Here is a 12,658-nt window from a genome sequence, read left to right as displayed (position 1 = left end):
AGAGTCCGAGCAACTTAAGAGTGAAACAAAAGGAAAAATAGGAACCTCAATGGCTACTACGAGGTAGATTCACACCAAAAACTAAGGAAAGGATTTGGTAGGCCTGGGTAGTCATAGGGGTAACTTCTAGTCTGTTTCTCGGATCGTTCAACAATGTCATCGAGTGTGTCAGATCCTTGAAAAGTTAGTTATTATTTCAGGATCCAATACGGGTATGGCGACACCAGGATTTTCAGAGAATCCAAGCAACATAGCTTATACTTGCTCGTGCATAAAATATAGAAGGCATTAAACCAAGACTTACTAAATTGCTTTGTTTGGATTATTTGCATTGCTTTCTGTCTACTGTGTTTTTGTATGTTGCTCGGACTCTTCAAAAATGTCAATGGGTGCATGTCGGATTCTCCAAAAGTAGCGTATTTTTGGAGAATCCGACATGGTGTGCGGCATCGGAAATGAAGAGTCCGAGTAACTTGCGTGTTTTTGAGTTTCATATCACTGCAAACCATATTGTTTATCAGCATAGGCGTGGTCACTTAGGTCCTCCAATAAATGTTGCGTACCCGTGTTGGATCCTCCAAAAATGAATAACTTTTGGAGGATCCGGTACACCTAGCGGCATTTTTAGAGGATCCGAGCAACATAGGTTCCAATGACAAAACTAGTTGTTCTTGTGTTCTGTTACCTATCTCATTTTGTTGAGCATCCAAAGCTATAGTCTAGCGATTAACAAGGGCAATTCGATGCACTAAAGCTCCCGCTATGTGCAGGGTTCGGTGAAGGATCTCACCACAAGGGTGTATTGTACATTAGAGGCTATTTCCCAGGCTTGAATCTGTGACCTCCTGGGCACATGACAACAACTTTACCAATTACTCCAAGGTTCCTTTCAGCCTAGCGATTAATGAAGTGGATGAAAATCACGAGTAAGTACTAACCAAGGTAGTTACTAGGTAATCATGTTGGTCTGTAGCCGGTCAAATAGTAGAGGTGCATGCAAGTTGATCCAAACAGTTACTGTTGAAAAAAAAAAACTATGTGGACAAAGGAAATAAGATCTGTTTTCTAGATGTCCTATTACCCCTAGACTTTTTAAAGTGGATTTAATTCCCCCGAAACGCTATACCTAGTTTCGGCGGATGGCGGTGTAATACACGCGCCAACCTCATATTTACACGTGTCCAAGTGGGCAGATATATGCCATTAAAATGCGAAAACAAAAAAGTCTAGGGGGTAATAGAACCCCGCAAAGTTCAGTATGCTCAACTGAAAATTCGTTCAAAGTTCAGACATTTTTATGAGTATTATCTCAAAATTCTTGAATTTCTTTCGATATGAGATTGAATGATGTCATAACCCATATTTGTATTTTAATTTTTATTGGCATTGTTAGAAAATCTCACGCATAAAGATCACACACTTGGTCAAGTCTACGTGACACTTTTTTTTTTCTTTTTCAAATTTAATCTACTAATTAACTCATTTAAACACCTTTAATCCACCCACAAATTAAAGCAAGAAAGTTTTTTTTTTTTTTTGGGTCAAACAAGATTTCATTTATAAAAGCAAGAAAGTTTCATTGTTCATCCATGGTGATATAATTTCACCATTCCAATATTTTCCAAATAAACTAAACTTATGTTATTGCAGTAGGGTAATAATTGTTTGGATATTTTATTTATTGCACTGATTTTTTAAATAAAAAAATTAATTACAATCAATATAAATAAAAGATAATTAATTCAAATTAGAAAATCAACACAATAAATAAGAATTAATGGAAAAATATACATATATAAATACAAATAAACTAAACTTATGTTACTGCATTAAGGTAATAATTGTTTTGATATTTTATTCATTGCACTGATTTTTTAAATCAGAAAATTAATTACAATTAGTATAAATAAAAAATAATTAATTCAAATTAGAAAATCAGCACAATAAATAAGAATTAATGAAAATATATATATAAATACAACTCTCACGTATCTCTCTTCCTTCAAATTTCAATGGCGAATGCAATAGAAACAAGAAGAACAAGAGTTTCTTGGAGCAATTACCAAAACTCCAATGAGCATCATCATGAACTCAATTTCACGATTATCAATTGTTTTTCTCGTGAAGACCAGTACAGTTTCTTCACATCGCCTCCTCCTTCTTCTTTTTCAGTACACAAAAACATACTAATTGCTTTCATTTTCCCAGCTATGGTTGTGCTTATACAGCTCATGTACCAAGCTAGTAATAAGTCCCCATTTGAACTCCACCCTATAAAGATGTATTTGGCCATTTCGAGTTTCTTCATTTACTGTTTCTCCTGTCATGCAAAACTAAGATTAAATATTTCTATTTTAAACCAACCGCACACCCCAAATTATCCTAAAAATTTTTTTAGTATATTTGGTTCTCTTACATTTGCATCTTATTCATCGCTTCTTTTTCCTCCACTTTGCCCCATTATTTATCTTATTTTTACCTCATACTCTGCAACTCAATTGCTAAATTGCTAAATACTAGCAGAGTAACATTAGGTCTGAGCTAAAGTTATTGAATTTCATCGAATCCATAATGATCCGTACAATAATGCTTAATTAAAGAAACACAAGTGATCAAATAGGAAGTATACTATTATGTGGTCTGTCTGCGTAGTAACTTATGAATTTATGATATAGCCGATATAATCGTTCTTCAAATTTGCAATTTAGCAATTGAGTTGCAGAGTATGAGGTAGAAATGAGATAAATAATGGGGCAAAGTGGAGGAAAAAGAATCGATGAGTAAGATGCAAATGTAAGAGGACCAAATATACTGACAAAAATTTTAGGATAATTTGGGGTGTGCGGTTGGTTTGAAGTAGAAATATTTAATCTTAGTTGAGCATGACAGGAGAAATAGTAAATGAAGAAACTCGAGATAGCCAAATACATCTTTATAGGGTGTAGTTCAAATGGGGACTTATAACTGGCTTGGTACATGAGCTGTAGAAGCGCAACCATAGCTGGGAAAATGAAAGCAATTAGTATGTTTTTGTGTACTGAAAAAGAAGAAGGAGGAGGTGATGTGAAGAAACTGTACTGATCTTCACGAGAAAAACAATTGATAATCGTGAAATTGAGTTCATGATGGAGTTTTGGTAATTGCTCCAAGAAACTCTTGTTCTTCTTGTTTCTACTGCATTCGTCATTGAAATTTGAAGGAAGAGAGATACGTGAGAGTTGTATTTATATATATATTTTTATTAGTTCTTATTTATTGTGCTGATTTTCTAATTTGAATTAATTATCTTTTATTTATATTAATTTTCTGATTTAAAAAATCAGTGCAATGAATAAAATATCAAAACAATTATTACCCTAATACAGTAACATAAGTTTAGTTTATTTGTATTTATATATGTATATTTTTCCATTAATCCTTATTTATTGTGTTGATTTTCTAATTTGAATTAATTATCTTTCATTTATATTAATTGTAATTAATTTTCTGATTTAAAAAATCAGTGCAATAAATAAAATGTCGAAACAATTATTACCCTAATGCAGTAACATGAGTCTAGTTTATTTGGAAAATATTGGAATGGTGAAATTATATCACCATGGATGAAAAATGAAACTTTCTTGCTTTTATAAATAAAATCTTGTTTGATCAAAAAATAAATGAAACTTTTTTGCTTTAATTTGTGGGCGTATTAAAGGTGTTTAAATGAGTTAATTAGTAACAAAAAATCTGAGGAATTAATCAAAGACGTATTCAAATAGATGCACAACTTTTATAGTTGCTTTATCTAAGTCTTATAAACCAGAAGTAAATTAAAACATTTCTCGATAGTTTTTTAGTTCGATAATAAAAAGTGCCAACTTCAAATGTTAATATAGTTTATATAATTAGGAGTGAGAAACTCCACAAAATTAGGCATCAAATTCTAACTAACTAAACACTACACAAGACAAATCTCAAAACAAAAGATAATTGTGAAGTACACAGTTAAAAGTTATTTAGAATTTTTGAGTTTCATGTCTGAATGGTAAAATGTGTGAATTCTGTTATCACTATCGATTATTTATCAAAATGTAGCTCATCTATCAATTGTTCATTTATCTGAATTATCAATGTGTGAGTTCCATAATTATCATCGACTATTTATTAAAATATAATTCAACTATTAATTTTTCACACTTTTTCAATCTTAATAATGGTGATATTTCAGAAAAATAGGTGGAAAAAAAAAATTAGTGATGGGGAAAACTCACATATTTTAAAGTTCAAATACCAAACTAAAAAAATCAGGATTTGTGTTTGACCCTTTATTCTAAAAATAATAATAATAAAAAAAATGCGTTGATAGAGAATGGAATCGGCTAACTCTAAGATTGTGAGTTCAAGTCACGAAGAGAACAAAAAGAATGAGAGCAAAAATTTATATCGTAATATATTGATTGATAATATATGACTTAATGTGTATATACGATAGAGCTTCATACAAAATATTTGAAGTTTCATGTTTGAAAAGTACTATAACTCAAAATAATTAACAACATAAATTCCGATCAAAGAAATAATTTAATTGACTTTTGAAATTTCAATCAATTTAAACTTCGAAATCTGAAAAGTGTCACGTAAATTACAAAGTAAAAATTTATAAATATACCTGAAAATGTTGAGATTGATTAGAGGTTTGACCAAGAGATCCAGCAAATCCATTGTTAAGTGCTTGAACTGAAATCTCATTTCCCTACGTATATATATAATTAATTTGAAATCATCACTAATCTACTATAATTCAGATAATTATTATAATCATTAACTTAATTAAACTGTAACTCAATTGAACTTTTAGCACTATATGAAACTCACTGGATTTAATTTGCCCGTAATTAATTCATCATTTTGAAGAAGAAAAATAAAAACAACGGTTTTATACACTAAAGCTCTCGCTACGTGTCCAATACAGGAAAAGACTGAATCGTAAGGAACTTCTTATCATGTATTTATGCAAGAGGCTATTTCAATGACCAGGGGTGACTCAACGGTAAGGCTAGTAAAACGTTTGCTTTAGGCCCCCAAAATTTTGAAGCCCCAAAAAATTTAATATGAATTTTATGATTTTAAATTCACTTGAAATAATATTAAAGATTGTAAAATATAAAAGATAAAATTTAAATTAAATAAAAAGGAAAGAGGAACTATTTAAAACTTTTTATCAAATCATCATAAAATTAAATAAAGTTTTCACAATAATATTCAAGGTAATGTATTGCAAATAATTGACTAACATCTTATTAGTTAAAATTAGTCCTTATAAAAATAATTGACTAACATCTTATTAGTTAAAATTAGTCCTTACTTTTATAAATAATAAAATTACTATGTGAAGTTAAATGTTTAATGGCTTTTAAGAATACTACACTAAAGAAGTAGTACGTAAGAATTAAAAAAATAACTCTAAATTATTGATAATATTTTTGTTACGTGCATATATTTCAGGCCTCATATTAAAATTTAGCTTTAAGCCATTAATTTTATTAAGAGAGCTTTGTCAATGACGTGTCGTAATTTTATAATCATTAATCTACTATAGTTAAGAAAATTAAGCAATTACATTTACTTAATTAGTCATTAATCTACTATAATTAAGAAAATTAAACAATTAATCATGTACTTAATTCGTCATTAATCTACTATAATTAAGAAAATTAAGCAATTAATCATGTACTTAATGCGTCATTAATTATTATAATTAAGAAAATTAAGCAATTAATCATGTACTTAATTCGTCATCAATCTACTATAATTAAGAAAATTAATGAACTAATCACGCCTCAGTTTAAGCAACTAATCCTCAGCCCGAATTTATATCCTCTTCCGATTTCGAGAGCCAAACAGTTTAATTAACATGAATTCAACTGTCAAATCTTCAAATTTTTTGAAACAAAGTCTATATATTTGAAAATTACATAAAAAAAAAAGTGTTATAATTTACAGTAATTGAGAACACAAAAAATTATGGTCAAATACATATTTCTTTGAATCTCGAAATTTGAAAGGTGTCCGAAAATGAAACTCACCTCATTTAAATTCATTTATTTTGAACATTGAAAAATAGCTCAAAAATTTATTTATTTTGAACTAGAGGGAGTACTCTTCAGTCCCAATTCATACACCGTTCAGATTTTGAGAGTTAGACAGTTAAATTAATGTGAATTTCAACATGAAATCTTCAAATGTTTTGGAACAAAAATTATATATTTGGAATTTACATTAAAAAAGTGTTATAATTTACAGTAGTTGAGAACTCAAAAAATATGGTCAAATACATATTTCTTTAAATCTCGAAATTTGAAAGGTGTCCGAAAATGAAACTCACCTTATTTAAATTCATTTATTTTGAAAATTGAAAAAAAAAAGCTCAAAAATTTATTTATTTTAAACCAGAGGGAGTACTCCTCAATCCTAATTCATACACCATTCAGATTTCGAAAGTCAGACAATTTTATTAAAGTGAATTTCAACATGAAATCTTCAAATGTTTTTGGAACAAAATTTATATATTTGAAATTTGCATTAAGAAAATGTTATAATTCACTGTATCTGAGAACTCAAAAAATTATGGTCAAATACATATTTGAATCTCGAAATCCAAAAGGCATCCATAAATAAAACTTACATGCCTAAATTTACTGATTTTAAAAATTAAAAAATAGCTTAAAAATTTATTTATTTTGAACTAAAGGAAGCACTCTTCAATCCCAATTCATACATCGTTCAGATTTTCGAGAGTAAGACAGATTTTCGAGAGTAAGACAGTTTAATTATATATTTGAAAATTACGTAAGAAAAAAAACAGTGTTATAATTCACGTGAAATGGAGTAGTGACCTGATATAAAGCGTCGTCGTTTTGATCTCCGGTGAGTCCTCGCTGAAGCATCGCAGCAGCTGATGTTGTTCCTCCTCCTCCGCCGGCGGTGTCGCCATTGATGTGATGTTGTCGGAGTTTGGAAGCTAACAAAGATGAGTGATGCTGATGATGATTATATATTTGAAAATTACGTAAAAAAAAAACAGTGTTATAATTCACGTGAAATGGAGTAGTGACCTGATATAAAGCGTCGTCGTTTTGATCTCCGGTGAGTCCTCGCTGAAGCATCGCAGCAGCTGATGTTGTTCCTCCTCCTCCGCCGGCGGTGCCGCCATTGATTCGATGTTATCGATCGGAGTTTGGAAGCTAACAAAGAAGAAGAAGAAGAAGAAGAAGAAGAAGGAACAGAAGAGAGAATTTGTTGAAGAAAGTCGTCGTGCTCAGTCGACGAACCACCATTTTCTCCGCTGCTATGAAATGAGGAGGAGTTCATAGCTTCCATTGCTTTTTTTTTTTGCCTTCATAAAAATTTGGTGATGGAACGTTGTTTATATAGGTTGGTTTTATATGTATAAGGTGGGGAGCTAGTCTATTAAAGGGAAGTTTGGACCACGGAAAATTATATTATTAAGAATTTAGATTTGACGTATCATTGGCGTACTTTTTTGTTTTACACCAGCAAGTCATCTATTTGTTAAGTAAAAATAGATGACATGCTATAATAGGTAAATGTCACCTGATGGTGTAAAAAATAGTAAACTTAAACTCTATTATTAATACATGATTATAATGATTTTTATTTGTATACGATAGATGTTGTATTCTTTCAGTGAGTTTTTCTTCAGATTTTGAATTCCCTAAGCAGAAATTCTAGCTCCGCATATAACCCCTCAACCCAAACTCCATTAAAAAAACAGATTGTCATATTTTTAGGGAGGACTTTATTTAATTTTTATGGAATAAGTATTCAGTAACTAATATTCGACTTGTCGTTACTTTAATTGAAAAGGTAACTGATGATTCTCGATTTTCTCCGCTCATTCATAGATCTTTTATTTATTTATTTCAAAATAGCGATACACTCTAAAAAAGTAAAGGAGATGCTTTCGTTCTAGAAGCAGTAGCTTCCCCTCCCTCGGGGTGAGAAGTTTCCTTCCCTTTTATAAAATGCTTGAGTGGTATGTTCATGTACAAAGTAGTTTTATAAAATGTCCAAGTGGTATGCTCACGTACAAAGTGGACCGCAGTTTGACTGACTCTTTTCTACCTCCTCAAATTATAGTCCAAGTTGCTACGACACATTTCAACTTCACATGAATCGGTTTATTATTCCTGAATTCAATTTTAGCGTATTATTTTGTCATCCTTTTGTGCTGACATGACACCTTTATTACATAAAAATGAAATCCACGTCAAAAGTGCCATGTCAGCTAAAAAGAGTTACAAAAATACACTAAAATTGAGTTCAAGAATAATAAAATCCTTGTGAAGTTGGAGTGTGTCGTAGCAAATTTGGTCATACCACAAGAGGTACTAGATGTTTACTCAATTTTTATAAATAAAAGTTACATAAATTCGAGCTAATTACTTTCTACCCACTCTTTTTAAACATATTAAAAATATTTGATTTAGTCCATATAAATACTTCATATTCTTTCGAATACATAATATTTTACACCAATTCTTTCAAATATACTTATTTAATTTGATACGAATACTTCACGTTGTTTTGTGATATATATATGCGTGAATTTGAGAAAGAGAAAAGGAAATATGGAATGGAATGTGGCTAATAAGAGTAGGTATTTTAATTAGATATTGTACGTTAAATAATGTTATTATGTAATTTTTTTTAATAATCGTGATGTTTGGATCAATTTGTTTCTAGATTGACTAATTTGTTATTTTTGAGTGGATAGATAATGCTATCTTTCGATAACACATACTTCAAGTAACTCTATTCATCAAGAAAAATAGTAACATACTTAAATGCAATAAATTTTATTCATTTAGTGCCTAAAAAATAGTTGATGAGTCCAATGATTTTTCAGCATGCATCATGGTTTAATTAGGACGTTTTAATAGAAAATTAACCGATTCATTCTATTTAGCACATAGTTAAAGCAACAATATTAATGATGAGTTACTGTTTTCCTTAATTTGTTTAACAATTATACTATTTCAAATTTTGAAAACAACAATACATTAAAAAAAATCAATCAAATAACACAAATCACAAACGATGTAATCACTAATTTATGATCGCTTTAAAAAAAATTTACATTTATTTTTATTCAAGATGATGAAAATTGCAATTCTTTTGAGATACTTTGGTGAATGAAAATCCGAAACAAAATATGGTAAGTACAAAAGTGAAGGGATTGTTATCACAAAATTAGTAACGTATTTGAGGTTGATTTCGACAGTTGCTGCTGAGTAAGACATTGACGAAGCTTGAAAATCAATTAACGTATGCTATGGTGTCGACAGTAATGAATCATCTATTCGTATCCGGAATGATAATGGTGTTAATTTGTATGTCGAGTTGAATCATCTATTCGTATTCGGTAATGAGTCAAGTAGTCGTATCCGGATTGATAATTGATATGTATATATTCTAAAAAAAATATAAAGTTGTATCAGTAATATACATATGTATTAATCTGCTAAACGACTTTACGGCATACTTCAAATTTTTTGATATATTAACCGTATTACATTTTTCTTATTCAGTTATGTACTCCGATGTTACAATGAGGATTGTAAATGAACATTGAAAGCATCTACTTACAAGAAAATTGATGTTTTTATTTACTTATAAAAACATCATTACAATCTGTTAATATCATTACAATCTGTTATAATAAAGTGGGGTTCGTACGACGAATAATTATATTATTAAGAATTTAAATTTGGTGCATCATCGGTGTACTTGTTTTCTTACACCATTAGGTACCTTTTACCCGTTGTAGCAGGTCATCCATTTCTCAGGTAAAAATGGATGATCTGCTACAATATGTAAAAGTCACCTGATGGTGTAAAAAAAAAGTACACCGATGGTGCACCAAACTTAAATGCAGTAAATTTTATTCATTTAGTGCCTAAAAAATAGTAGATGAGCCCAATAATTTTTCAGCATGCATCATGGTTTAATTAGGAAGTTTTAATAGAAAATTAACTGATTCATTCTATTTAGCACACAACTAAGGCAACAATATTAATGATGAGTTACTGTTTTCCTTAATATGTATAACAATTATATTATTTCAAATTTTGAAAACAACAATACATTAAAAAAAATTAATCAAATAATATAAATCACAAACAATGTAATCATTGATTTATGATCTCTTTAAATAAAAACTAAATTTATTTTTATTCAAAAAGATGAAAATTGTAATTCTTTTGAGACACTCTGATGAATGAAAATCCGAAACAGAATATGTTAAGTACAAAAGTGAAGGAATTGTTATTGCAAAATCGGTAATGTATTTGAGGTTGATTTCGACAGTTGCTGCTGAGTTAGATATTGACGAAGCTCGAAAATCAATTGATGTACGCTATGGTGTCGACAGTAATGAATCATCTATTCGTATCCGAAATGATAATGGTGTTAATTTGTATGTTGAGTTGAATCATCTATTCGTATTCGATAATGAATCATGTAGTCGTATCCGTATTGATAACTGATATGCATATATTCTAAAAAAAATTATAAAGTTGTATCAGTAATATACATACGTATTAATCTGCTTAACGACTTTATGACATACTTCAATTTTTTGGATATATTTACCGTATTACATTTTTCTTATTCAGTTATGTACTCCGATGTTACAATGAGGATTGTAAATGAACATTGAAAGCATCTAATTACAAGAAAATTGATGTTTTTATCTACTTATAATAACATCATTACAATCTGTTAATATCATTACAATCTGTTATAATAAAGGGAGGTTCGTACGATGGAAAATTATAATATTAAGAATTTAAATTTGGTGTATCATCGGTGTACTTATTTTCTTACATCATCAGGTACCTTTTACCTGCTGTAGCAGGTCATCCATTTCTCAGGTAAAAATGGATGACCTGTTACAATATGTAAAAAATCACCTGATGGTGTAAAAAAAAGTACAACGATGGTGCATCAAACTTAAATGCAGTAAATTTTATTCATTTACTGCCTAAAAAATAGTAGATGAGCCCAATGATTTTTCAGCATGCATCATGGTTTAATTAGGACGTTTTAATAGAAAATTAACTGATTCATTCTATTTTGCACACAGTTAAGGCAACAATATTAATGATGAGTTACTGTTTTCCTTAATTTGTTTAACAATTATACTATTTCAAATTTTGAAAACAACAATACATTAAAAAAAAATCAATCAAATAACATAAATCACAAACAATGTAATCACTAATTTATGATCACTTTACAAAAAAAATTACACTTATTTTTATTCAAGATGATGAAAATTGCAATTCTTTTGAGATACTTTGGTGAATGAAAATCCGAAACAAAATATGTTAAGTACAAAAGTGAAGGGATTGTTATCGCAAAATTAGTAATGTGTTTGAGGTTGATTTTGATAGTTGCTGCTGAGTAAGACATTGACGAAACTTGAAAATCAATTAATGTATGCTATGGTGTCGACGGTAATAAATCATCTATTCGTATCCGGAATGATAATGGTGTTAATTTGTATGTCGAGTTGAATCATCTATTCGTAATTAGTAGTGAATTATGTAATCTTATCCGGATTGATATGTATATATATTAAAAAAAAAATTAAAAGTTGTATCCGTAATATACATACGTATTAATCTGCTTAACGACTTTACGACATACTTCAAATTTCTGGATATATTAATCGTATTACATTTTTCTTATTCAGTTATGTACTCCGATGTTACAATTAAGATTTTAAATGAACATTGAAAGAATCTATTTATAAGAAAAATGATGTTTTTATCATTCGAGGGTGAACAACTATATACTTAAAATATATAATATTTTTGTCTTTGCTTCTGCTATATGTATGTTGCAATGTACCTAAACATACTGATTTATGTTGTTCAAGAAGTTGGATTTGCTATTGTCATTGTTTTGAAACATAAATATAGTTGTGTAATTTTACATTTTTATGATGAATTCATGCTTTCATGTTATTAAATATTTAAAAAAAATATGAAAATACAAAAGCTAATCTAATAGCTTGAATTAGATTAATAGCTTGAAAATAAAATATTCATAAATCAATTATATATAAAAAAAAATTCACATTACTGAAAAAACACTAATATGCATATTGCGTTAAAAAATTCAGTCAAAGCATACTCCAAATAACTTAATCTCATAGACCTTTCTATCATAAAATATTGAATATGCATAACAGTAGCATATCTACATAACTTTTGATATGTAAATTGGTATAATAAAACCAAATAATTCCTACAGAAACTATAAAATAAAATACACAAAGTTTGTGATATATATAAACTACATATCATTATGTTTCAAATGCGTACTAGTAGTTATGTATGTCTACCACATACAAAAATATTGATATGTATATACACTAACAACTACTAAGCACTATCAAATTCATGAAAAACCCAACATAATAATGAAAAACTAACAATCATATTCAAAAATTAAAAATTAAAAAAACTTACATTAATGGAAAAAAATAATATAGTCTAGTACAATAAACAGTCATCTCATTATATTTCAAATACATAATAAATAATCATCTCATTATATTTCAAATACATACCTGTGGTTATGTATA

General features: G+C 29.1%; 1 protein-coding gene across 1 annotated transcript; it reads right to left on the bottom strand.

Moving 5' to 3' along the window:
- Nucleotides 1-1,928: 1,928 nt before the first annotated feature.
- Nucleotides 1,929-7,469, bottom strand: LOC107840827. Its single transcript, XM_016684758.2, has 4 exons — nt 7,098-7,469; nt 6,879-7,003; nt 4,652-4,735; nt 1,929-2,320 (listed from the first exon to the last, which is right to left on the bottom strand). The coding sequence occupies exons 1-4, from the start codon at nt 7,360-7,362 to the stop codon at nt 2,309-2,311; spliced, it is 486 nt and encodes a 161-aa protein (XP_016540244.1). The 5' UTR covers nt 7,363-7,469; the 3' UTR covers nt 1,929-2,308.
- Nucleotides 7,470-12,658: the final 5,189 nt, after the last annotated feature.

This window comes from Capsicum annuum, chromosome 9 (genome assembly GCF_002878395.1).
Source record: "Capsicum annuum cultivar UCD-10X-F1 chromosome 9, UCD10Xv1.1, whole genome shotgun sequence".
Classification (NCBI taxonomy): domain Eukaryota; kingdom Viridiplantae; phylum Streptophyta; class Magnoliopsida; order Solanales; family Solanaceae; genus Capsicum; species Capsicum annuum.
The sequence above is the reverse complement of the archived record's forward strand: the minus strand, read 5'-3'. Positions and strand labels throughout refer to the sequence as shown.